Source organism: Gracilinanus agilis, chromosome 3 (assembly GCF_016433145.1).
Source record: "Gracilinanus agilis isolate LMUSP501 chromosome 3, AgileGrace, whole genome shotgun sequence".
NCBI lineage: Eukaryota > Metazoa > Chordata > Mammalia > Didelphimorphia > Didelphidae > Gracilinanus > Gracilinanus agilis.
In genome coordinates this window covers 395,493,925-395,520,650 of record NC_058132.1, presented here as the reverse complement: position 1 = coordinate 395,520,650, position 26,726 = coordinate 395,493,925, and the positions used below count along the sequence as shown (strand labels likewise).

Below are 26,726 nucleotides of genomic sequence, written 5' to 3'. Positions count from 1 at the left end.
GGAGGCGGAGGGTAAGAGGGGAAGGGGGGGCGGGGCAGTTTAGAGTTTCAAGTCCACAACCGCTACCGCCATTAACATGGAGGCACAAGAAAATGAGACACTATTTATGCTCTTTATAGTTATCATATATGTATTTATAGATGTCCTTGTTAGAATGTAAGCTCTGGGTGAATAGAGATTGTTTCACTCTTTGGGGCCCCAGTACCTAACATAATGCATGAAATATAGTAGGTGTCCAATGAATACTTAGAGGCAGGAGCGGTAAAGAACATTGAACGTGGAGTCAGGAAGACCTGATTTCAAATCCAGCCTCTCGCACTTCTTAGCTGTGCTACCTTGGGCAAGTCATTTAACCTCTGATTGCCCGACAAAGGATCCATTTGATCTACTGGAGAAGGAAATGGCAAGCCACTACAGTGTCTTTGCCAAGAAAACCGGGGTGGATAGCCATGGCTCACAGGGCATAGAGACTAGGATATGATTGAATGAGTGAACAACAATGAATGAATACTTATCGAATGATTATTTGATAGAATACTATATCCAAGCATGATATCTTCTCATGAAGAAACTATGGGATGACCTGCATGAATAAGAAAAAGAAAAATAATTTTAAAGAGCTATGTAATGATCATAGCAAATTATGAGGTTTTTAGATCTCTGTTAAAAAAAAAAAGTAGAGTGTAAAATGGTATAAGATGCTCTCTTCTGCTTTACCAATTTGATATGGACAGTGACATATGATGTACATTTAAATGTACATTATTTGATGTACATTTAAAAAATATTTGTCGCTCCATGTTACTCCATGTTACTTCATGAACCATAACTATATATTGAATATGATAGTTGGAAACCATGACTGAAACATTGGTTTGAAGTAGAAAAGATATGAGAGAATTTGTCAAATGCTCTCCTTAAACTCTAGGCATATTATGTCCTTGGCATTTTCCTGATCTACCATTATAATAAACATCAGTAAAAAGGGTGTGATGTCAGTTTGGCAAAACTATTTTTAATTAATTTTTTAAAAACTCCTATCTTCCCTCTTGGAATCAATACTATGTATTGCTTCCAAGGTAGAAGAGCAGTAAGGACTAGGCAATGGGAGTCAAGTGACTTGCCCAGGGTCCCACAGCTGGGGTGGGGGGAGGGTCTGAGGTCATATTTGAACCCAGGACCTCCAGTCTCTAGGCCTGGCTCTCAATCCACTGAGCCACTCAGCTGCCCCTGGCTAAACTTCCTCTTGATGAACCCATCATACTTTTGTGTGCTGATCACTTTCTAATGGAAATGCTCATAATCATGTATCTTTAAAAATCCATTCTAGAATTCTTGTTCCTTGATCTTCTGATACTGTCAGTCATCAGCAATTCCTACCATTCTATTTGTCTGCTTTTGTTTCCTGGATGAAAATGTTCTTGGACAAATTTACAAAAACAAGCTCATTTCACTTGCTACAAATTGATGGTGCACAATCTCAGCTGAGCCTTTTCTTCTGCTTAATAATGCTACTCTACTTTTATTGGTTAATTATCTGGTAACCCAAAATGGAAACTATTATAAACCTTTACCCCTTTTTTCCAAAATCCAAGCCAAATTTTACATCTTTCATACTTAAGATGATCTACCTTCCTTAGTGAAGCTATTGAGGCCATAAGAAGTGAGCTCCTTAAGTACTCTTCTTCTTTTCCTCCTTTATTATTCACTTTCTCTTTCTACATCAATCAAAAGACATTTGCTAAATATCTACTTTGTGATGTGGCAAGTACTGTGCTAGGAAGTGAGGAAACAACAGTTCCTAACCTCAGTGACTACTGGGTTAAAAAACATGTGAATAAAAATTGGATTTCCATCTACTCTTTTAGCTGAGGACTTTGTATTTTGATGAGAAAATAGAGACTATTATGAGAATTGGTCTTTATGGAGCCAGGTATACACAACACTCCTTCTTAGTCACAGAGGAAAACAGAGACAAAGGGTGGTCTCCATCTGGAATGTCTAAGTGATTTAATTGACTTTACAAAAGTAAATCTGAGGGCTTTCCAAACAATGAAACTCTGCTGAAGACTTATTACCATTTCCTTCATCCCAAGCCTCCTCTGTTAGCCTAATGGATCCTCACATAGGAAGACCTGACTCTTTAAGAATTATGTTTTGCTGGATTTACCAACAACTTTACTAATTATGAGAAAGACATTTGCACTTGGTGGTTAGTGGTCATTTATCTAGAATTATGATGTATATTCTGATTTTTTTGGGGGGGGGATGAGTGAGGTGGGGTATGAGCATGAGTCATGGCTAGTATGTAAGAAAAACCTGAGAGACAGGAAGGAATGCACCTTCATTTACATTTATTTCATGGCTGTGGTCATGTCCCGGTATTTGAACAGAACAGGATTAGACAAGGTTCTCTTCTTTCATGCGAGCGTCAATAAAAGAACTTTGCTGATGCCAAATTCTATATATGGTTGTTTGTGAAGCATATCAATGGTATATCATATACCGTCTGCTGAACTGAATCATCAAGCTGATCACCTAACCAAAATAGTATTTGGGAAATGGTCCTATTATTAATTTGAACTGTAGGAACTATGCTACTGTGTTGAGATGAGTATGGAAATATCAATAAAATTAAAAGTCTTGTATCCTCCAAACTGGTAAACTGGAGCCACCAGAAGAGGGCAGTCGGGACAGTGAAGGACTTTGAAACTATTTCATGTGAGAACTGGTTGAACCGAAATTACTTAGCCTGGAGAAGAGAAGACTTTGTTCAAATGGGGCACAAAAGGCAACTTTACATATCCTTCCACTTGTCTTCAGAAAAGGTTCTTTTATCTGTGCTGCAAAGATTGTCTCCTTTCTTTAAAAATTCTCAACCATGAACTTCCTTAGCTCCTCTTCTAATATTTTTTGCTATCTTGTCATCATGTCCAGATTTGGTGAAAATGATTTTTTTCTCTTACCATTTCAGGTGCTTATTCTTTCCCGGGTAGCACCACTGAGTAGCACGAACACGCCTTCTATAAATATCCCCAAAACACCAAGGATCAGACCAGACTTTTCATCTAGTAACATTTACTCTAAACCTGAAAGGATTCTGCTTAGTTGGATGAATACAAATTATGAGACCGTCAGAGCCAAGATATGGGATACCTGTAATAAAGGTGAGCTTATTACATACATATGTATTAAATATATACACATACATATATAAATGAATATGTATACATATATACATACATATATACATACACAAATAAAGGCATTTAACCAAGATAACATAGATTCTTGTCTATCTTTACACATTGCTAAATATCATAATTCTCTACCTTCTCTTCAAATATTGGCTTGTCATCTTGTCATTTTATCATTTACATGCACACACACTTTCCTTATTTAATCAAGTGGTTGTATGATAAATAACATAAAACAACTGACTGAGACTTAACAAGACTTCTAGCTCTACTAGTCTCTGTTCTGGGAGCCAGGTGGCATTAATTTTGGTTTTGGCTCTATAACAAACTTGCTGTATGATATTTGCCAGATACCTGTTCCTCTTCAGTCTTCTAATCTAATGAATAGAGACCATGACAGTTGTCAACTATCTCAGAGGGTAATTATGAAGATTGAATGAAATCACATGTACAGAAATCCTTTGAATACTAAACTGATGCTTTAAGTAAATATAAGGTAACATTTAAATTTATAATTTATTTTATTTGGGACATAAAAATGCATGTTGTTCAAGGATACTCAAAATTATAAAAATGTTTTGTTAGAATTTGGGCTTTTAATCTTGTACAAACTATACAGAGACAAATTTGAAGCTTAATGAAAAAATAAGAAAACAGTATAATATATGCTATTGTTCTATCTGTATTGGATTTAGTTAAACAATGATTTTGAATTTTGGAGTGGTTTTATTGAACATAGAATACCAAGATAAGCAGTTATTTGCTTTGTGCTCTATCACAAAGGCAGTTCAACTCCTGGCCCACTGTAGACACATGGCCTGCTTTGTTAAGATATAGTTATGAGGCAACTAGATGGTCCAATGGATAGAGAGCCAGGCCTGGAGACAGTAGGTCCTAGGTTCAAATGTGGCCTCAGACATTTCTTGATTGTATGAGCCTGAGCAAGACATTTAATGCCAATTGCCTAGGCCTTCTTGGATTTCTGCTTTTGAACCAATACTTAGTATCAATTCTAAGATGGAAGGTAAGGTTTGTTTTTCTTTTAAAAATATACAATTGAACATTTATTCAAGCATTGTTGGCATTTTTCTATCTGGACAGAATTCAATATTTTTTTGCTTAATTGCTGACTTCCTTATAAGTAGTACTTTAGGCAAAGAGTTATGGTACTCAAATTTTCAATGATTTTAAATATGCTTCCTCACTTCTGAATAGATTTAATTTATTACGTACTTACTACCTTATCATCTTTTCATTTTTTTCTCATTATTTTCCCCAAAGTTAAATGTGGGTGGGTAAAGGATTAACTGGTTTGGTGAGGCATTAAGGAAACTTGTCAGTTCAATTTGTGTAAATCATTTGAGTTCTTTATTTCCCCTTTCATGTAAGCCCTTCTTTGTGACATCTGTGTCATGCTCTAAATAGAAGAATACAGATCTAGTAAGGGTAAGATAATTTTGAAATATATATATATATATTACTATTTCTGACTAAACAAAAGAAAAAATGTTGCAGAGTTTTATGTACAATTTTGATTACATAAAATTGTAAAGATTTTCCATAAACAAAATCATTCTGGTTGTAATAATAATGAGATTTGTCCCATCCCCCTTGTACAAATCCCATCCTTACATGGTTCAATATAGGAGTTAATTGACGAAAGACAAATCACCAAAACTATAAAAAAAACCCTAAAAGCCAAAACGTAAGACCCCCAACAACTTTACTGCAAATTTTCTCAATGAAGTTCTTATATCAAAGGGGTATATATAAGAAATTTTTTCAAATATAATAGAATGACAGTCATACCTCCACAGGATCATATCAAAGGAGATGAATAGGCAGTTTTCAAAGAAAGAAATCCAAACTATCAATAATTATTTGAAAACATGCTCTAAATGATTAATAATAATATATATTGCAAATTAAACTTCTCACTTACCAGATTGTAAAAATAAAAGAAAAGGAAAATAAATATTGCTGGATTGGTTTTGGGGAAAGATACAGTTTAATACATTGTTGACAAAATTTGAAAATTTTGCCATTTTCAAAGGCAATTTGGAGATTTATCTTGAAGGTCATTAAACTATGTATACCTTACAACTAGGCTTCTACCTCAAAAAGATCATAGAGAGAAGAAAAGAACTTATGCAAACAAATATATTTCTAGGAAGCCATTTGTTATAGAAATGGACTGGAGACAAGGAGATGCCCAGTAGTTGGGGAAGATTGAACAGACTATGTACATATGTAGGGCAAAGGACAATGTCAAGGAAGAGTGATGAACCAGTGCTGAGTATAGTGAGCTGAACCTGTGGAATAATGAATAAATCATAACAATATTTAAAAACAAACAACTTTTGAAGTTCTTAAGTAAAAACTCTCTGCAATTATCAACCAGAAATCCAGAATGCTGATGATGTATACTACCAACCTCCTGACAGAGGTACATTTTTAGACATTGATAATGTAGGAATTAATTTTCATTCGTTAAAAAAGCCCATTTTCTTTTTTTTTTTCATTTTGAAGAATGAGGAGAGGCTAGTTTAAACAAAAACAAAAAAGAAAGAAAGAAATGATGAAGACCAATTGAAGCATTTGTATGATATATCTCTAAAATCCTTTATATTTCTGACATTCATGATTCTGCGATTCCATGTTGCTTTGGGAACTCTTTTGAGATTTAATTTGGTCTCTTCTTTATTTCATTACATTGAGGGATTCAGATCATAGTTTCCAATTGGGACAAATGTACTCTGCTTCCCTTCCTGCCACCCCTCTTCCCCCACTCTTACTATGCTGATTCCCATGCTAAGCAAAGGTAGTCCCTGGCACACAGAGTTCTTTCATGTGACTCTTGGGTTCCTCACTATTCCCCAGGTTCAAGGTGCTATTTTTGTTACCATCTATCTATCCAAATGTAAGTGGGCAGCTAGGTGGTGCAGTGGATAGAGTGCCAAACCTGAGTTCAAATCTGCCCTCAGACACTTACTGTGTGATTCTGGGCAAATCATTTAATCCCATTTACCTCAGTTTACTCATTTGGAAATAACTTGGAGAAAGAAATGACAAACCACTTCAGTATCTTTGCCAAGAAAACTCCAACCTGAGCCCTGAAAAGCTCTGGTACCAGCAGGTTGGTTAATCCAAAAACAACTTGACCCCTCCAGGAGGCTATTGGATGTCATTTAGAGAAATAGAGTCTGTAACAGACATTTTATCTGGATCCCATACACAAGTAAAACTGTGTGTATGATTTTTTTCTGCAAGTCAGGATGCAGACAGAATGGGTAATCTAAGGTAAAAATCAGAGATTCTTCTTTTGACTCCTTTTCAGATCCACACCTTTTCTTAATAACATTTTAAGTCCCATTGGAAAGCTTTTAACAAACCAGCAGTTACTGGGTTAACAATTTCTCTACAAGAAAATTAAGATCCCTAAACTCTAAGAATATTCCTAAGTCAGCCAAGGTCAGAGCTAAACAGAACTTTATCCAACCAGGTGCAGTCCTCCCAATAAAAAAATACAAGACTCAATTCATTTATGATATCTATAGAATATAGTTATGATTCTCGGAATTTGCTTGCTGATATCCAGGCGGCTAGAATTCAGCCTTGGACACTGTTCTATCTTTACTTTGAAGCCTCCAAGGATTTTCTTTTGTATAATTTGTAACCTCTACCAGCGGTAAAGTATTCTTTGTGTTCTTTGTGTGAAAATAGTATGAAAACATGAAGGCTGAGGATGGAATATTGCATACACAGACCAGGTAGTAGATTAGATCCTTTTTGACTTCTCTTATGATTGTTGTTCAGACTACATGTTTTGACTATTTAGCTGTGTTGTTCATCCTTTTATTTTTTTCAAAGATGACCAGTGACATCAAGTTTGATGTTTTCATTAGTGCATAAATTTGAATTTAAGTGAGGCAGGATTGCATGAAACCTTACTCTCTCTTCCATAATAGTCCAAAGGAAAGAGAAAAGTCAGGACAACTGGCAGTGGACTAGGATGCAATGGATGATCCTGGCTTCTTTGATGTCTGACCAAAGCTCTAAATGCTCCACAGTATATGCTTCAACTGCCCTCATGGCCTTTAGAACAAATTGTTCCCATCTGCCCATTCTGCTGGAGGAAGTCTTAACATGCCTAGGGTAGGCATACTCCTACCTCATTGATGGGTTTGAGGCCTGTCATTTGTCCTCAGTCTTGATCTTGCTTAGCTTGTCTGAAGAGACAGTTTCACCATGGCATGGCAGTTATGCATGCTGCAGTTTCTTGGGGCCACAAATGAGAGTTGGGTGAGAGATGGCCATTAAAGGTAGATGAGCAATTCTGAAAAGGATTCATGGGCCTTCACATCAGAGGTTCTAGTCCTCCCTGAATATCCCATACACTGCTATTTAATTATATTCTCTCTTGAAGTGCCTTTATATTTTATAATATTTTGTTATTTTTGCCTTCCTAAGAAACTAGGGCCTCCTGAAGGGTAAAGATAGTGTTAAATTGTCCTTATATCCCTTTTGTGACTCCAGTAGAATTTTAGTACAAAATATATACTTAATACAGATGAGTATTTATGCTTAACATGTTATTTTTATGTATTTATGTTTTAAACCTTTGCAGTAATCTCATGTTTATGTTAATGAATTTTCTTGGGTCTGTTAAGCCTGATAAGAATTTCAATAGTTGGAATAAATACCTTTACATTTAGAAAACAGCTAATCTTATTTAACATATGTCAAACCCACAAGCAAGGTTACTTAATAATCTCTTTCCTAATCTTATAAACTTTTTTTGAAAAGATAAAAAACAGAATTAGAGTACCCAAAGTGGCCAAGTTTCTTTCTATAGTTTTTCTCTCTAAGTTCTCTATAGAGAGAACCTTTACCACATAGTCCTAATTGAGGCATTGTGTCTTAATAGGATTTGAATTTACTAAAGTAAGAATTGTTGAAGTTAAATTTATAAATGGCACATCAAGAAACTTTAAAGATGTATGTTTTTTTAAATCAACTCACAGTAATCACTTAATCTGGGCAGAATAGCATCCACAGTAATAGTTTATTTAATTTACAGGTATGGTGGAAGAATGGAATGGAAATTCATCCTGCATTTTATAGTATTTATAAAATTTTAGGGGCAAATTAGAGCCCATTCATTTAGAACTGAGCAATTAGGCAGTTCCATAGATGCAATGCTAGGTCTAACATCAGGAAGATTCATTTCTGAATTCAAATCTGGTCTCAGACATTTATTAACTGTGTGTGCAAGCCATTTAATTCTGTTTGCACCAGTTCCTCATCTATAAAATGAGCCAGAGAAGGAAATGGCAAACGTGTGTCTTTGCCAAGAAGACCCTGAATAGGGTCATGAAGAGTTATATATACAACTGAAAAACGACTGAACAACAACAACAACAAAACACATAAAGCTGAAGTTTTATTTTTTTGATAGTTTCAAGAGAATGTTTCTTTTCAGGAACGCAACATGGTACTTGTATGATGACAGCAAGATATTTCCTTCTTAAAGTTGATATTCAGATTGCCAGTGCAGAGTCCTCAGTGTTTTCAATGAGCTGACAAAAGTCTATTTTAATATCCTTTTAGACAGGATGATGATCTGCTGCTGGATGATCATTGTGGTAGGAACAACTTCTGTTTTGTGCAGGCTGGCATGCTTCTTTAAGAAGGCAGGCATTTTTTTTTCTTTGCTACCTGAGGGGGACTCCAGAGTACTTAAATTAAAAATGTTTAGTTTAGAATGTTCACCTTGCCTGCCATTTTCTGCTCTTTGGGGAATCCTTTCCTGGCTATGCTGACTGTCCAGGAAAAGTTGAGTATCATTTAAAACCATACATCCTTTTAATTGATTCTTTTAATCTTTGATTTAGTAAAGTGGTTTTTAATTGCAGTTTTTATCTTTGAGTGCTCATTGCATTTTTAAGCCCTTGAACCTTCTTTAGGCTTGGCATGAAATAATTTTGTACTTAAGTGGGTTCATAATTTGTTGAACAAATCCACTCAACCTATGTCGATTAATAAATGGGTATGAGGATTCTTTCCTTATGCGGTACAGAGCTTTCTTTGTCCTTGGTCCTATTTGAATCAACATTTGTGTCAATAAGTTGGATGAAAGTATTTATGGAAAACATACTTATGACTCAACTCTTACATAATAAAGAATGAAATGATCAATGATAATCAGGCTGCAAAAAAAGAAAAAACAAAAACTTCCTCAAACTGGAATGGAATTTTGAAACCCTATGATTACATTTAGCAGGGGAAAATAGAAATGCTGGCATTTAGAAACAAAAAAATCAATTCCTCACCTTATAGTATGCTTTAATAGTAACTAACTTGATACAAAAGAGGTAAGTCTTGCAGTTAAACACAAACTACCTAAGCCAATAGTAATGTTTGTCTCCTGAAAAAATGAATGTGAATTTATGTCATCAAGGAAGATCATAATTCCATTGCACTATTCAAACTACTCATGCAATATTGCATTTAATTTGGGGCACTGCACTTTAGAAGAGACACTGGTTGGGGGCATCCAGGTGTCTCAGTTGATAGAGATCCAGGTCTAGAGATGGGAGATCCTGGACTCAAATCTGGCCTCAGACACTTCCTAGCTGTGTGACCCTGGGCAAGTCACTTAATCCTCTTTGCCTAGCCCTTACCACTTTTCTGCCTTAAAACCAGTAAGTAGTTTTGATTCTAAGATGTAAGGTAAGGGTTTTAAAGAAAAATTTAAAAAGAGACATTGGTAAACTAGAAAGCATCCAAAGTAAGGATACTAGAATGTTGAAGAGAAAAGACATCATATCATTTAAGAAGTATCTGAAGGTATTGGGGTATGTTTAGTCTAGAGAAAAGAAAATTTATGGTATATATCAAAGCTATTATCAACCATATGAAGGACAGTAAAATGGTAGAGGGAAACAAAAAGAAGAAGATGAAGTAGGCAAGTGCTGAGGCTGAAGTCAGTAAGACTCATCTCCCTGAGTTAAATTCTGGATTCAGATACTTCCTAGCTGTGTGACTGAACAAATTATTTATTCCTGTTTGCCTTAGTTTCTTCATTTGGAAATGAGCTGGAGAAGGAAATACAAATTACTCAGATAACTTTGCCAGGAAAACACCAAATAGGGTCAGGAAGAATTGGGCATGACTGAAAAATTACTGAACAACAATGAATGGTAGAAGGTTTGTAACTTCAGAGGAAAGAACTATCACCAATGACTATCTTGTTTCATAGTATTATTTATCTTCTCATCTCCTTCAGCCCTAATTAATTTTTTGCGATTGAATTTAACCCCTATTTTTAAAAATAACTCTTACTTTCTATCTTAGTAACAATTCTAAGACAGAAGCCAATTTAGTAACAACTTTAAAACGGAAGCTACTCCAACAGAATTAAGTGATTTGCCCAGAGTCACACAGCTAGGAAGGATCTGAAACCAAATATAATTGATTGTGGAGTATGAGATGGAAAGAGTGCTGGGCCTGGAGTCAGGAAGGTCCAAGTTCAAATCTGACCTATATGATCTTGGGCAAGTCACTTAACCTGTATTTGTCTCAGTTCTTCAGGTGTAAAATAGGGACACACTGGAAAAAGAAATGGCAAACTATTCCAGTATTTTTATCCATGGAGTCATGAGGAATCAGACACAACTGAACGACCACGAAGAGTATGTGGAGAGGACTAGTTTTAGAAGAATAGAAAAATAGGAAGGGTCTATAAAAGTCAAATGAAAGAATTTATGTTTGGTGCTATAAGTAACTGTGAACTCCTCAAGTATATTGGTTAAGGTTTTTAACATAGTCAGGTCTAAGCTTTAGGAAAATAACTTTATCAGCTAATTAAGCCTGGATTTGAGCAGGAGGAGAATTGTCAGGGATTCTAGTGAAAAGGGTATTGTGATAAGCTTGGCAAGGGGTGACAAGAGACTTTACAATGGTGGTGACTGTGGGTAGGGAGAAAAGAACAGATATGAGAGATGTAATGATAAAAATTACAAGATTTGACAACAGACTGTATAGGTGATGTGAGTGCTATTGACAAGAGACAGGTGACACGGAGCCTCGGTGATTATGAGAATGGGGTCCCCTTCCACAGTAAGTGGGACAATTGGAAGAGGGGAGGACTTGAGAGGTGTGTGTGTGTGTGTGTGTGTGTGTGTGTGTGTGTGTGTGTGTGAGGTGAGGAGAGAGATAATGAATTTTTTTGGACACTGAGCTTAAGATACCCATGGGATATGCAAGTTGAAATATCGAAAGGAAGGTGGTGATATGGTACTAGAACTCAGGAGGGCCACTAAGGCTGGATAGGAGGGGAAATTGAGATAAATCTAGGGAAATAGTAGAAAGAAATGAAATTCCTGAAATACTTTGAAGAGGAAAGAGTCTAAAGATATATTCTCTTAGGATGAATAGAGAATCTGATACGTTAAAATTTTTGGATTTAAGTCAGAGGGAAGAGTTTGATAGACTTAGGAACAATCTTAGATCTTATAATTACCAAAAAGTATTTAAATAATATCTTTAGGTACTGACTCAATTTCTCTTTTTAGTTTTCTTTTTAGATGTCACAATCTCAAGTATTGACACAGGGAACTTTGTGTACATATATATATAGAGAAAGAGATTGAGAGAGAGAGAGAGAGAGAGAGAGAGAGAGAGAGAGAGAGAGAGAGAGAGAGAGAGGGGAGAAAGAGTTAGGTTAATATGTAGTAACAGCCAAAGCTACTGCAGTTACATTTCATCATATCATTTAAAATGTATGAGTTTCTTCATAAGAAATTTATATTAGCTTTAAGTAGAGTACAGATGTGTTGGTAAGGTGCCAAATGGAGACTCTGGCTTGAACTCCAAAATATAATTTCAGTTATGGTAAGTTTACTGAGCTCATCCTTTTTCTCTTGCTGGACATTTACATATCACAGCAAGATTGCACCTTTGGTCAAAGGTAAGAGTTTCTATTTGGCCAAAGAGACTTAGAAAGTCTTGATAGTTTAAAACACAAACTTTGATAGTTTAAAGTGCAAACTGTATAAATCTACTTTCTATTTTGCCATGTGCTATCTGGAGAATATGAAGACTTACTAAGAAATCCTTTCATAGTCTTAGCAAAGTTAAATAGGAAAATACGCTACAAGTGGCATTATAATGGTCACTTTGTTGTTGTTCATTTTTGTCTGATTCTCTGTTATCCTATGGACTAATTATTCATGGGATTTTCTTAGCAGGGGACACTGGAATGTTTTGCCATTTCCTTCTCCAGTGGATCCTTTTGACACTACAAACTAGAAAAGTAAAACTTGTATGTACATTTGAATATAAAATTTTCTTTGTGATTTCTTTTCTTCCTTTCCTACCACCCCTTCATTGCCAAATATGATACAATGACCTCTTCATTATATTCCCCTTGATTTGTCCTAAAATTTCACCTTCCATTGCAGAAAGTTAAAAGAGATATTTTTAATCTTTTTTGCATCATAATCTTCTCTAGCAATATGGTGGATACTGTGGATCTCTTCAGAGAATAGTGTTTTTATATGTACATGATAATGATAATGATAATGATGATAATAATAATAACAATAAAAGCTGTATAGCCCTTTAAGGTTTACAAAATACTTTACAAATATTATTTTATCCTCTCAACAGCCTTGGGATGGAGGTGCTCTCATTACCTTCATTTTTTAGAAGAGGGAACTGAGACAAAAAAGACAAAGGAAACCAAAATTAAATTGAAATACAACAATGAAAAAATATTAAATCCGTACCTTACATCTTAGAGTTAATATTGTATATTGGTTCCAAGGCAGAAGAATGGTAAAGGCTGGGCAAGGAAGGGCTAAGTGACTTGCCAAAGGTCATACAGTTGGAAATTGTCTAAGGCCAAATTTGATCCCAGGAACTCCCAGGCCTGGCTCTCAATCCACTGAGCCACCTTAGCTGTACCCCAAAATATTTTTAAAGTTCACAGACCCTAAGAAAGTAATTCTCTCTGAAGTTACTCACCCCATCTAAGGACCTTTTCTTAGTCCTCAGACTTGACCTCTATGTAACATTACCAATAATCTTCTCTTTGAGATTCTCTTCTCTCTAGGTTTGCAGGACACTACTCTCTCCTGGTTCTCCTCTTACCTATCTGACTTCAGATTTCAGTCTCCTTTGCTTAATCCTCTTTTAGATCCTGTCCCAAAGCATAGGATTCTGTCCTGAACCCTCTTCTCTTCTTCCTCTCTACAACTTCACTTATGAATTCAGAAGCTCCCATGGATTCAGTAGTCATCCCTAGGCTGATGATTCCCAAGTTTACTTATTCCGCCCTAACCTCTCTACTGACCTCAAATCTCTCCTCTTCAACTGCCTATTAGACATTCGAAACTGTATGCCCTTCTGACATTTTAATCTCAACATGTCCAATACTGAACTTGCCCTTCCCATCATAATGTTTCTTTCTCTATTGCTCTTAAAGGCACTGCTATCTTCCTTGATGCCTCATTATCTCTCCCTGCCCTGCTTCATAACCCATTTGTTGCCAAGACCTGCCTCTTTTTGCTCTTGTAAGAACTCTTAAATTGCCCCATCTTTTCTCTGACGCTTCTCCCAATCACCCTGATGACTGGTCTTGCTCCCACAAGTATGTCTCCACTCCAGTTCATATTCCACGAAGCAGTCAGAATAACTTTCCTGAAGTTGGGTTTGGCTGTGTCATCCTCCTACACAATTAAACTCTAGTGTCAATAATAAACCTTTCCATCCTATCTTTCCAGATGTCTTACTTCTTAGATTCTTCCCAACCCTATGTGCCCTGTGATCCAGACACACTGGCCTCTTTGCTGTTTTTAAACAAGATATTTCATCTTTTGCCTCCAGGCATTTTCAGGGACTGTCTCCAATTCCTCTAATGTTCTTCCTTCCTCATCCTTGCCTATTGCTTTCCTTCAAGTTCCACTCCCCCCCCCCCCCGCCAAATTGAATAGATATTTATTGTTCCATATTTCAAAAATGGTACAGGATTTTACATATGCTAAGTATTTTGCCATTTCTTCTTTTGCACGGAGCCTTTCCAAATCCCTCTTAAGTCTAGTGACTTCCCTCATTTCCTATTTATCTTGTAGATATGTGAACATATATGTTTGCATGTTGCCTCCTCCTTAGATTGTGGGCACTTTGAGGGCAGAAAATATTTTTTGCTTTTCATTGTACCCTTAGCTTTTAGCTCAGTGCTGGGAACATCATAGATACTTAATAAATGTTTACTGATCGATAGCAATGAACATCTAGAGGCAAATTGAACACCAGTGAATTAGTGTCCTACTACTATCAGAAGATAGTAAAAGGGGGCAGCTGGGTAGCTCAGTGGAGTGAGAGTCAGGCCTAGAGACAGGAGGTCCTAGGTTCAAACCCGGCCTCAGCCACTTCCCAGCTGTGTGACCCTGGGCAAGTCACTTGACCCCCATTGCCCACCCTTACCAATCTTCCACCTATGAGACAATACACCGAAGTACAAGGATTTAAAAAAAAAGAAGCTAGTAAAAGTGTAATGGGGATAATTTGAGGAAAGGTGTGTGGTAAAAGGGGATTTGAAGGGAGGTTGTCAGGGACTTGCTAGGTAAGTAATATGGGTTACAGTTGGCTGGAATAAGGAGATTCAGTATATAATATGGGGCTGAAGTCAAGGAGTATAGCACTGAAGGGAACAAAGATCTTCAGGGAGAGGAGGAATTAATCTAAACAGGCAAAGACAGCAGGGTTTATAGACTAGGACTTAGACTTAAAGACAAACTGAGGGAAATAGATTGAACTGAAATTAACTACAGGCTTTAGTTAATTTCACAGGAAGGGACTTGTTTGAAGTTATACCTTCCTTCAAGATGGATACCCGGCTTCCCTTCAAGCCCAGAGTATGTTCGTTCTTTCCCTCTTCTTCCCTCTCTTACTAATTAGCTGACAAATTAACTAACAGGTCTGTTGAAACACAAAAGAGTTTATTGTCTTATAAGTTGATTTGTTAGGAAAAGTGGATTGAGGAAGCCCTAACAGTTGTTTAAAGAAACCTCAGGTGGGGGAAGGGAGGCAGAAATGGAGTCTAAGCAAGGTCCTGCCTTAGCTCAGCTTTCAAGGTGCTCTTGATGTCTAAAGGGAATAAAATGATGACTGACCAATTTCTTTAGATAAAATACTGCCAAATTATAGTTAAACCCCTCACAAATTTGAACTACTCTCTAATTTACTCTCCTTATTAACTCCACAGACATTTAAGGTAAGGGAAGGAAGATAGGAAATAAGGTAGGGAATGAAGATACAAAGGGTTTATCTAAACTAACAATTATTAAATAAATATTCCAAAGCTAGGCTCAATTTTCAATTCTTTAGATAGGCAAGGAAGCAGCTCAGTTGGTCTGATCCTCTCTCCATGAGATTCCCACACCAACTGCCTTCTCTCCCACAGGATTCTAAACTCCCAACTGATTTCAGAACTCAGCCAAAGCTTGGAAAAACTGTCATGACCCCTCTCTCTGTACTACAAAAGTCACCTTCATGGAGTAGAGGATTTGTGTTAAGTTATAAATAAAATTGAATAGCTAGAGTAAAGCCAATCTATAGTGATCCTTGAAAGCCTAGTGAAATAATTTGGAATTTATCCTGTAGAAATTCAGGAGCCATTGAAGATTCTTGATCAGGAATGTGATGGAATGAATCTTAGAAAGACTGCACAAACACAGTCTCAGAGCTGGAAGGGAATCCAGAGGTCATGTGATCCAAACTCCAACTACCTCTTGCTATAGAGGTGCTAACAGAGGCTGCATGCACCTGTGGAATCAGATAAAACTATAATTGAGAAATATTTAAGGAAATAAATAATAATACAATTGAATATAGATAATGTTAATATATTGTTTTCTAAGTTAATAAACCAATCACTGAGGATTCGTATGTATAGTTTAATAGCTCTTTCATTTCTGTTTGATTTGACACCATTGATTTACAACATATCCAGCAAGGAGATGTTGCTTAAGGTTCTATAGGTTAGCGGCTTAGAGTGGGGAAATACTGGAAGACTGGACACCCTTTGAACTTCTTCACTGAGCATTAGAAACAGATGTATGACATGGTATAGTGGTTGGAAAATTTGGATTCAAATCTGGCCTCAGACTCTTACTAGCTGTGTCTCTCCAGAAAGGTAAAAACCTTTGTCTGCCTCAGTTCCCCAATTGTAAAATGGGGATAATAATAGAAGCTGCCTCAAATGGATGTTTTAAGGATCAAATGAAGTAATATTTTTAAAGTGCTTAGTATAGGAGCCTAGGCGCCTGATAGGTACTTAAAAATGCTTGTTTCCTTCCCCCCCACCAATATGTCCTAGAATAGCAAATAAGCAGCATGCTGTATTGCTGCATAATGTCTTAATAACCGGAAATGAGGACTTATAATAAATAAATAAATACAGAAATAGATTTCCTGTATTTTAAAGCCTTGCTGCGTAGGCAAATGTGATAAAAATCAAGTAGTATTTTTCACTTAATAAATGACCATCTGCTTGATTGAATAAGAAAGTCCTTGAGATGAGTGACAGTGAGGATTTGACAGAATATATATTTGATCCAACGTGTCTTGCCTTCTCTTCCTAGAATCTTTAATTATATATCGTTAAGCCCTTACAACCTCATGAACATTCAGCATAAAGGGTTTTTCAGATGAGCATTTTTTTTCATGCCACCTGAGTGACAGGACCTCCCTCAGAAGGTGGGCCTTTTCTAAAGTGCTCTCAGAGAAATTCTTTTTGGCCCTTGGATTCAAGAGCCTCTTTAGAAGCCTAATGGAAATTCTATTTTTCTCTAATAATCTTATAGCCTTGAAGTGAGCCACAGACAGTTTTGAAGTGTTCATTAATGTTTCTGTCATGACTAAGTACTTTCATTTGATTCCCCATTTAACATCACCCTCAAACTAGTACTTTTGAACTGTCTGAAAAAAGAAGTTTTCCAGAAATAATACTTTCCATTTCAATTGCAATCATTATAAAATATTTTTGATGAAGTAATAACTGTAGTTTCTTATGAATAGAAATGACTACACTTATATTATTAGGATATCAAAGTATTTTTCTTTGGAGTATAAATGCCATGGGTGTAGCTATAGAGCTTTCACGTTATTTGAAATTGCTGTGATTATTAGACTATAGAATCATAGAAAGTTCTCTAAGAGCTGGTAGAGACTATAAATATTTCATCCAATGTTCTCATCTTATAGGTGAGGAAACTGAGGCTTTGAGACATGACTTGCATGTGACTGGAAAGTGTTAGAGGTGAAATGTAAACCCTAGTTTCTCCTCAGGCCTCCTGCTCATTTTACCCTAGCACATTGTATCTGGTTCAGCCTCAGTGTTTTCGTTTGATCGATGTGGACTTTTTCTATGGTTGCATTTTGGTCCCCAAAGCACATAACTTAGTCTTAATAAAGTCCATTTTATAAGGCACTGCCCTAGGCAGGAAGGTGGTGCAGTGGATAAAGTGTCTGACTTGGAGTTTGAAAGAGCTGAGTTCAAATATGGCCCCAGATATTAACTAACTGTGTGACCCTGGGTAAGTCATTTAACTTTTTCTCGCCTCAGTTTCCTCATCTGTAAAATGAGCTGGAAAGGGAAATGGTAAACCACTCTAGTATCTTTGCCAAGAGAACCCCAAATGGAGTCATGAAGCGTATTGGACATGATTGAATAACAACAATAATATTTTGAATTTATTTCACTCTTAAATCTTTGTTGTTGCTCAAATATAATGTTATTAACTACTGTTCTCTGCCTCTACCTTTAAAATATGAAAGTGCTCAGTCTTATTGGTTAACCCTCTGAAATAGCAACTATATTGAGATTTTCAACAAATGGCAAATCTTCTACTTTGATGTTATTGATTATATTTGTAGCCTTTGTATGGAAATGTTTTTTTAATATTCTGGCTTGATTTTTTTAGCCACATTTTAGACTCTCCATTTGTCTAATTTGCTGGGTGAGTCATTTAGCTATCTCTATTTCCCTTAAACTCCTTTTGGCTTTAAGAGCATCTTTGGCAACCTTCTGGTCTTTAGCAATCATTGGCTTTGTACCAATTCTTAGTATAAATATTGTTTTTCCACTTCATGAATGATTTCTGCTAGTAAGCTAATAAGATAGTCCCAATTAGATAGAAAAATGAACCTTCCTGAAGTGGTCATATGTATTCATATTTTTACTATCTGAGGTTATACATATGTGAAATATGGTCAGTGGTTCTAGTCCAATAGAAAAATATGAAGTATTTTAAAATAATGTGGCCACTTCAGGAAGATCCATTATTTGTAATAATCAAGATACAGCTGTACCATTTTGGTTCAAATAGAGTTGAATTCTTTACTTGGGAGGGAATACTTTCTGTAGAGGTTCCATCACCATCTGAGAGTTCTCCCTATTAAATCTAATCGTATCCACAGTTTGAAATATAGGAGTTCTGCTTGTCTTTGAGGTTCTGCTTATGGAATGGTGTGATTTCTGAAAATACAAAGTGGAAGTCCTTCTTTCATCATTTCATTTCATTGTCATACTTAAACCAGCTTTTAGAAAATCATTTAATTCCTTCATAAAACCTATTTCACATTTCTGATCTCTCTATCACAATTCTTTATATTACTGATAACCACTTCTATTTTAATCCTAGCAATAAGAATCCACTGATGAACATGACAATGAAATATGAAAAAAATGAAGCAAAAGTAATATTTGAAATTTTAAAAATACACCAACTTCCAAGCCATATCTCCATAGCTACATCTACTATAAAACACAAAATTCTCATGACTGAAATCCAATTGGATTTGACCAGAGTTCTTGAGGCTATATTATACTCACAAACTTCCTTGGAAGAAACAGAAATTTATGCGTTCTCATTTACAAATTTATATGTAAGAAAGAGAAGCTATTTGTAACCAGCAGGTGGTACTGTGGAGGACAAAGTTAGCTGATACATCTTCCTTTTTCCTTCCTTGTCCCTTTTAGGAAGAGAGGAGCTGAATTACCCCCAAACCAATTCTATCTCCACCCCTGGGGCTTGGCTTCGGTGGGACTAGGGATGACAAGGAAAACCACAGACCCACTTTTAAATTCTGTCATTTAAAGTTTATTATTGATTTAAAAATGCTTTGGCTATATTTTTAAATTTATTATAAGCTCAGCCTTTAGGAGATTTCTCCAGTTAGGCAAAAAGTGAGATTTCTCAGACAGTTAAATTAAGTCTAGGTAAATTGGCTTTTATTTTCCCTCCATTTTCATACTTTTTATGACAAAAACATTCACTCAGAAGGCAATTATAATTATCTTTATCCAAAGGAACAGAAAACATGTTAAAGTCATTTATAAGTAGCAAATAATCAAAATGAAAAAAATTGAATAATACTGATCTGTAAGACAGTAATAAAGAAAGAAAAATGAAGAGTGAAGAAATTCACCAGGTCTTTGAAACAACTTTAGATAGGCAGAATTGGTCAGTGTGTTTTTTGTCTCCCCACCTCCTTCCCACCAAAAAACAGGTTGTTCCATAATTGGATCAAAAAAGAAGCAATTGCTTATCCTTATGGTCAGTCCCTTAATATAGCATCTTCTATTCATTGATAAAGTTTCTCCTGTAGCTATTTTTCCTCCCCCCATGTGGATTCGAATAATGATGTATTTTTCCTGTCTAGACCCAAGCTCTCTCTCCATAGTCTCTCTTGGGCTGGGAAGATGGTTCTTTTAAGCATAGAGCTGCAAATTTCAGAGACCTTCTAAATGCCATGTTACAAATGAATGGAAATAGCAATGAACAATTCTATTTTCTGTTGTAAATTACTGTGCTTAAAACTAGTGAACAATGGGCTTCTAGTTTTTCCTATATTTTTTCAAAGGAGGATAAAGGTGCCTATTTTGTCTATGTTTAACCTGATAGCTGCTGACTGTTCTTCCATATAGCTAATTTCTCAATGAAAACAATGGTACTATTTATAAGACTTTCTCTTTATGCAGGACTTGGTTTTTTAGCCTAGTTCAACTGGAAAGAATCCCCTTTTTGTTATGATTAATTATATATTCCTGGATATTGGAATCTCTTCACATAGAGCCTTTGAAGTTACTTAGACACTATATATAATTTGGTGTAGTAGGAACATTTGGAAACTCTAGCCAATGGTCCTAAACACAAATTACATATTTAAGTTTTTATAATTCATTTGTATTACTTACTATTATCTAAATCTTTGTTTTCCTAGAGACTGAGTTGTGTTCTTATACATCCTTACAAAGAAAAGAAACAAAAGTCCCTCTCTCCATCTTCCTACCCTTTCTCCCATCTCCTCTCCTCAATAGCCAAAATCTTCCAGGGTTCTGGGTTCAAGATCACTGGTCCAATCCAAATACCTTTTATCTTTTTTTTTCTGGGAGGGCGTTGATAATGGTATAATCTAACATATCTAACTGAAGACAACTTATAGCCTAGGTTATGTTTATTTTAACTTCCAAGGTATATTTGGAATTCTGCATTGAATACTTGTGACCCAAGTACATAAAGTAGAATTGATGCAACATTTATTTAGAATTTCAGTAGTCATCTTTACCTTGTTTTTGTTGTTTTCAGTTGTTTCAGTTGTGTCTGATTCTTCCTGATCCTGTTGGGAGTTTTTGTGTCAAGGATACTGGAGTGGTTTGTCATTTCCTTCTCCAGCTCATTTTCCAGATGAGGAAACTGAGGGAAACAGGACTTGTCCAAGTTCACACAGTTAGTATTTGAGGATGAATTCAAAGTCAGGTTTTCCTGACTTCAAATGTGATACTTTATCCATTGAGCCACCTGACTATCTCTAATATCCTCACTTACTACCCACCAATTATACTGGTCTCTGAGTGCAAAGTTCCTGTAACATCATAACATTTGCCTACTTGCAGGCAGAAGTACTATTTTCACATCATATTCTCTTTATATAGATATACGATTTTATTTTGTTGTAGTAAATGATCAAAGTGTTAAGAGAAGTAAAAACAACATGGTAAGATTTATAGAAGGAGAAAAATGTCCATAGGGAATGTCCCATTTGACTTGAGCTGTGAAAGTTTCGTTTGATGAATTTTAGCAAGCAAAGAGGGCATTCCATGTATAAGCATGAGTAGAGACATAGAAGAAAGAAAGTGCTGGGAATGTGCAAGTAGCATAGTTTATCTACAACAAAGATCATAGTGGAAAAGTGATATAAGGCTTATAAAATAAGTGGTACCAGATTGTGGAAGGCCTTGAATGGAAGGTTAAGAAGTCTGGATTTTATTGAAGGGGCAGTGCCATAGGGGAGGGTTGGGTAATATATAAATTATATATAGTATTTGTTTAGTGGTGATGAAAATGAAGGTGCAGCTAGGTGGATAGTGGATAGAGTGGTGGGCCTGAAGTCAGGAAGACTCAGCTTCCTGTGTTCAAATCTAGCCTCAAGGCTCATCTAGAAACAAGGAAATAAGTTGAATAAGTGGCTAAATAGGATGATTTGAATGGTGCAGGGTAAGTCACTAGCAAAAAAAAAAACAAGCCAATAATCTTGAAAAGCAAAACAAAAGCATCCATTCCAATGGTCAGGCATGGTTTTTATAATTTTGCCATTAGAAATATAGAAGAGAAGGGGACATTCACTAATTTATATGAATATGAGAGTGAAGGGTAGTGGAATTACTGAAGTTAGAAAGAGAAGGAGGAATAAGGGGAAAAAACAATCAGATGGGTTTTGGACATGTTGAATTTGGTGTTCCTGGGATAGTCAGGTAGAGACATCCAATAGTGTGTTGTAGGTATGAGTCTGGGGCTTATACAAAAGAACAAGCTTTGAAATATTGCTTTGAAATTTTCTCTAGAGTTTGAAGGTACACAAAAAAATATAATTTAAGGAATAAATATAAAGTAATAGATTTTTCATCACTTGGAGAATTATTAATAAAGCACCCACATCAAAATGGTTGTATCTAGTAGATTTTATAAAAGACACATATTGTAAGTCTCAAACCCTTTGGGTTTGAGCATGAGGATGATCTTGGTAAACTTAAGAAAAAGCTATATATGTGTGTGTATATATACATATGTATATATATATAAGATCTGAAATTGGAAGAATGGCTTATAATTCCTTTCACACTCAGAATTACTTGCAGTAAAATTTATGATATAGTAGGGGAAAACCAGAAAATTTCTATAGAGTAGAGCCCTTTCTCATTTTTCTTATCATTGTCTTTGTTATCATCCACAAACATAATTTGTTATAAAACTTAATTTTGTTTGCTACTGCACTGGAAAATTATATAATTCATTCTCTAAGCATTTTCAAAGAAAATCTTCATTTTCTAAGGATTCATAACTTAACCATTTTATTTTCAGCATATTTCAAAATGTTTTTATTTTTAATAAGGTATATCATAATTCAACATCCTATTCAAGATAAACACAATTACTATTGTAATGTACTAGCTATAGTGAATCAAATTCTATTATCTTTACCACTCATGAAAGCTTTTAAATTCTTAAAAGTCCACAGAAAAAAACTTATAATATTGTATTTGGTGCTATAATAGGTTGAAATGTGTGGCAGCTAGGATTTTGGTTATAACTAAGTTGTCTGGTTCATATTGTCTTAGATTCTAAAGAATCTTACTTTTCCATAATTTTCTCTTACCACCCCCAACCCCTTTGCTATCTTAGCATATGTTACTTCTATAACTTTACCCTTCCTTTTTGGTCTTTCATTCAAAACTTCAGTCAACATTTACCTCTTCTAGAAAGCTTTTCCTGATTAAAGTAATTTCATTCCTTGACTCTAATAGTCTGTTTTTATATTTTGAGTGAATACTTTTATTTCTTTTCATATTAATTTTACTTTAGGAATGAATGTTCTTATGGGGAAAACCAGGAGAGATAACTTAAATATTATATGTGGGTTCAGAAAGGTGTGTAGGAGACAGGAATGACAAAAGATGGGGACTTAACAAGTTAGGAAAACTGGGTTTAACTGTTAGGGAAAATGTCTGGTGACAGAAGTGACAGTTAGGCCTAACTGTCACCCTGCACCATGTAGACAAGGGGCCTGTGGAAACTAGCAAGCAAATGACAAGAGAGTTTGTAATAAATTTAATCAAGGGAACTATGGTCTAAAGCAGGGGTTGGCAACCTTTTTGGCCGTGAGAGCCATAAATGCCACATTTTTTAAAATGTAATTTCGTGAGAGCTGTACAGTGAGTGCTCACAGTGCGGCTCCTGTAACAGCGCCTGAAAAAAACTGACTTTATGGCTCCTGCAGAAAGAGCCATATCTGGCCCTCAAAAGAGCCAGATATGGCTGGAGAGCCGTACGTTGCCGACCCCTGGTCTATAGGATAATCCTATATTTAATCCCTTAACTGTTTAGAAAGAAGGGCATTCAAAGGACTATAAAATGGTGTATGCCCTTTGATCCAGTAATACCACTAATAGGTCTGTATTCCAAAGAGATTTTTTTTAAACCCTTACCTTCTGTTTTAGAATCAATACTATGTATTGGCTCCAAGGCAGAGAGTGGTAAGGGCCTTTAAAGATAGTAGCACATCACTGTTTTAAACTGTTATTTTCTTTTTGAACTATTTCCCACTTTTCTTGCTAAATCTCTTCCACCTTTCTCATGATCTCAGATCTGAACTCTTCAAGAGCTTGTGACCAACTTCCATTTTGGGGGGAAAAGTTTGGATGTTTATTTGTTTGTCCTCCTTTTCTGTTCCCCCCCCCTTTGTTTTGGATCTTTTTTCTCCATAAAAATTATCTAGGGTTAGTGCCTTTTTCTTGTTCTTTCTGGTGGTATTTCCTGGGTATTACTTGCCAGCACTATGCTGATTTTCCTTCTCAGCCTAAAGTCTGAGGGAGGAGGGCAAGCTCTCTGTGTATGGAGTTAAGGAGCAGTTTTTGCCTGAGGCTGCTTTTCAAGTAGTCTCCTCACTGCTTCTGTCTGTTGCCACTCTCTGCTCTATCTCTGTGCCCAAGGTCTGAGCTCTTCAGCCTCCTGGGGTCTCAGGTCCAGCTGCGTTCAGGGATAGGCCCCTGGTGCTCTTAGTCAGCTGCCAAGACCCTAGATATTGCTGTATACTTGCTGTAATTCCAGAGTGCTGGCTCTGGCTCTGGCATGGTAGGTGAGATGGGGGAGGGTTGATCAGCTCGCATTTTGGCGGGAACTTTTTCACTACTTTGTAGCATGAAAATACCCAAATCCCACATACCTTTGATGCTGTGCCCTACTGTGGAGTCCCTTCTTTCATCTGGATTTTGGCCCCAGATTTGAACTCTTGAAGATGAGTCTTCCTGACTTCAGGCCTAGATCTCTATCACACACTGTGATACCTAGCTGCCCTCTGTGTAGTTCTAGCTAGATATTTACATATCTTCAGGGGGAGATACTTGATCTGGTTCTAGCTATTTTGTTGTGTTTTATATACCACTGAGTGCATAAGTAGTTTTTATATATTTATAATGGATAATTATTTCACATATTTTAAAAATTGCCATGGAAAATGCCTAGAAAGTGATAAAAATCTATTCAGTTCAATTGAAGAAGATAGTGAGGAAAAAACCCACTAACTGTATTTAGAAGATAAGAAAGCTTTTGTTTAACAAGAACAAAATCTTTGCCAAGGAAAAATAAGTTATTCTCTAAGATTGGGTCCCTAAGCAGAGTAGTTTATTGAGCACAAATGCTGAAGAAAGTAAGAGATAAAATAAGTCATACTTATTGCTACTAAGGATCTTTTATTATAATAGAGGGAAGTAAGGCATCTACGTAAAATTAATAATACTGAACTCAATGCACAATTGCATGCTGCAAAAAGACTTTGGAAAGTTCATAGGAGGAACTTTTTCTATGCTTTTGAAATACAAAGAAATAGAAGGCCGTACAATGCAAATTAAAGGCAATAAATAATGTACCTGCAAATATTGTATAGAGCCCAAATTTAATTTCTAAAGTATTATAACTTCAAGAATTTATCTCTCTCATGTTATACATTAAATTTCTCTTTTCAATAAAGCAAGATAACTCTAGTTTTCTCCCTTCTTTCAACTAGGTCTTCTTCCCCCTGAGAAATGGATAGTAAATTTTGATAAGGATCTTTTGGATGGCCTAGTTTTAGCAACACAGTTGGCGGCTTACTGTCCATTTTTGGTAAGACTTGTAAATGTTATTTTTAAACAATGATATGTTTCAATAACCTTTGGTTTTGATTTGAGGAGATATTTCTTAACAATCAGGTTAGTAACAAATATAATTTGATTTACCAAGATTTAGTCTCCTACTATATTTTTATACTTTTTGAAAACATGGATCATTATTTATTTTTTCTCCCACACTACTGAGTATAGTGTTTCACAGATAATAAATCATAATAACTAACTCTGGAATGAATTGATGTGGTTTTCATTGTATTTTTTCAAAACCGATGGACAGATTGATCCAAGATATTATGAGAGAAACAAAAGCAGCTACATTCATTATGAAAATAATTTGAAAAGCTAGTAGAAATACCACAGAATATTAAAGAAATAAAAGCACAACAAAAAGCTAAAACTAACTCACATGAAGAATGAGTAAAAAGCAAAATGCCAATGTAATTAAGCAAAAAAAGAAACATATACACTAGAGAACAATTGAATCATCTCGAATACCAGAAAAAACAGAGATGGAAAAGAATCAAAAGAAAAAAGAGGAAAGAAATGCTGATTCAATGTACATCAGCTATTTTTAACTAAGAAATTAGGCAAGAATTTGAAATTAGAAAAAACAAATAAAAGCTTGAAAAAAGTTTAAAAAATTACATATGGAAGTAAAATAAGATTTAAAAGATAATACAAATAAAATGAAATAATTAAAATAATTAATATTGAAAAAATACAATAAAAGTCTTAAAAATTCATAGAACCAATAAGTATCAGGCCTGCTACAGACTGTCAAACAATGAGCAACTATGCTGAAAATGCACTGAATCATCCAGATTCCTGGAAAACATACAGATTCTGGTGATAGGCCTAGATAATTAATCTTGACGTTGTAATCTGAGAATAAGTGATATCTCAGAAAATTTAGAAAAAAAATAAAGAATATGAATACTGTTGTTTAAGAAATAATCAAATAAACCCAATAGAAATTTGTTGAAAACATTCAGGTGAGGGGGCAGTTGGATAGCTCAGTGGATTGAGAGCCAGGTTTAGCAATGGGAGTTCCTAGTTCCAAGTATGACCTCAGACACTTCCTAGGGAGTGACCCTGGGCAAGGTACTTAACCTTCTCATTGCCTAGCCTTTACTGCTCTTTTGCCTTGGAACCAATACATAGTATTGATTCTAAGACAGAAGATAAATGTTTAAAAATAATCCAGGTATTGAGATAGAAATTGAAAAAAATCACAGGATCCTAAGAAGAAAGAACACAAAATTTAATATTATTAGATGCATTGCTAATATGATAGC

General features: G+C 35.6%; 1 protein-coding gene across 1 annotated transcript in view; it reads left to right on the top strand.

Moving 5' to 3' along the window:
• The window catches only part of CFAP47 (cilia and flagella associated protein 47), an 859,036-nt gene that overhangs the window by 275,907 nt on the left and 556,403 nt on the right, over positions 1–26,726 (top strand). The window contains exons 35-36 of the mRNA XM_044669214.1: positions 2,975–3,167; positions 25,329–25,426. Of these exons, the coding sequence (XP_044525149.1) occupies positions 2,975–3,167; positions 25,329–25,426 (291 nt within the window). The remainder of the gene's footprint in view (positions 1–2,974; positions 3,168–25,328; positions 25,427–26,726) is intronic.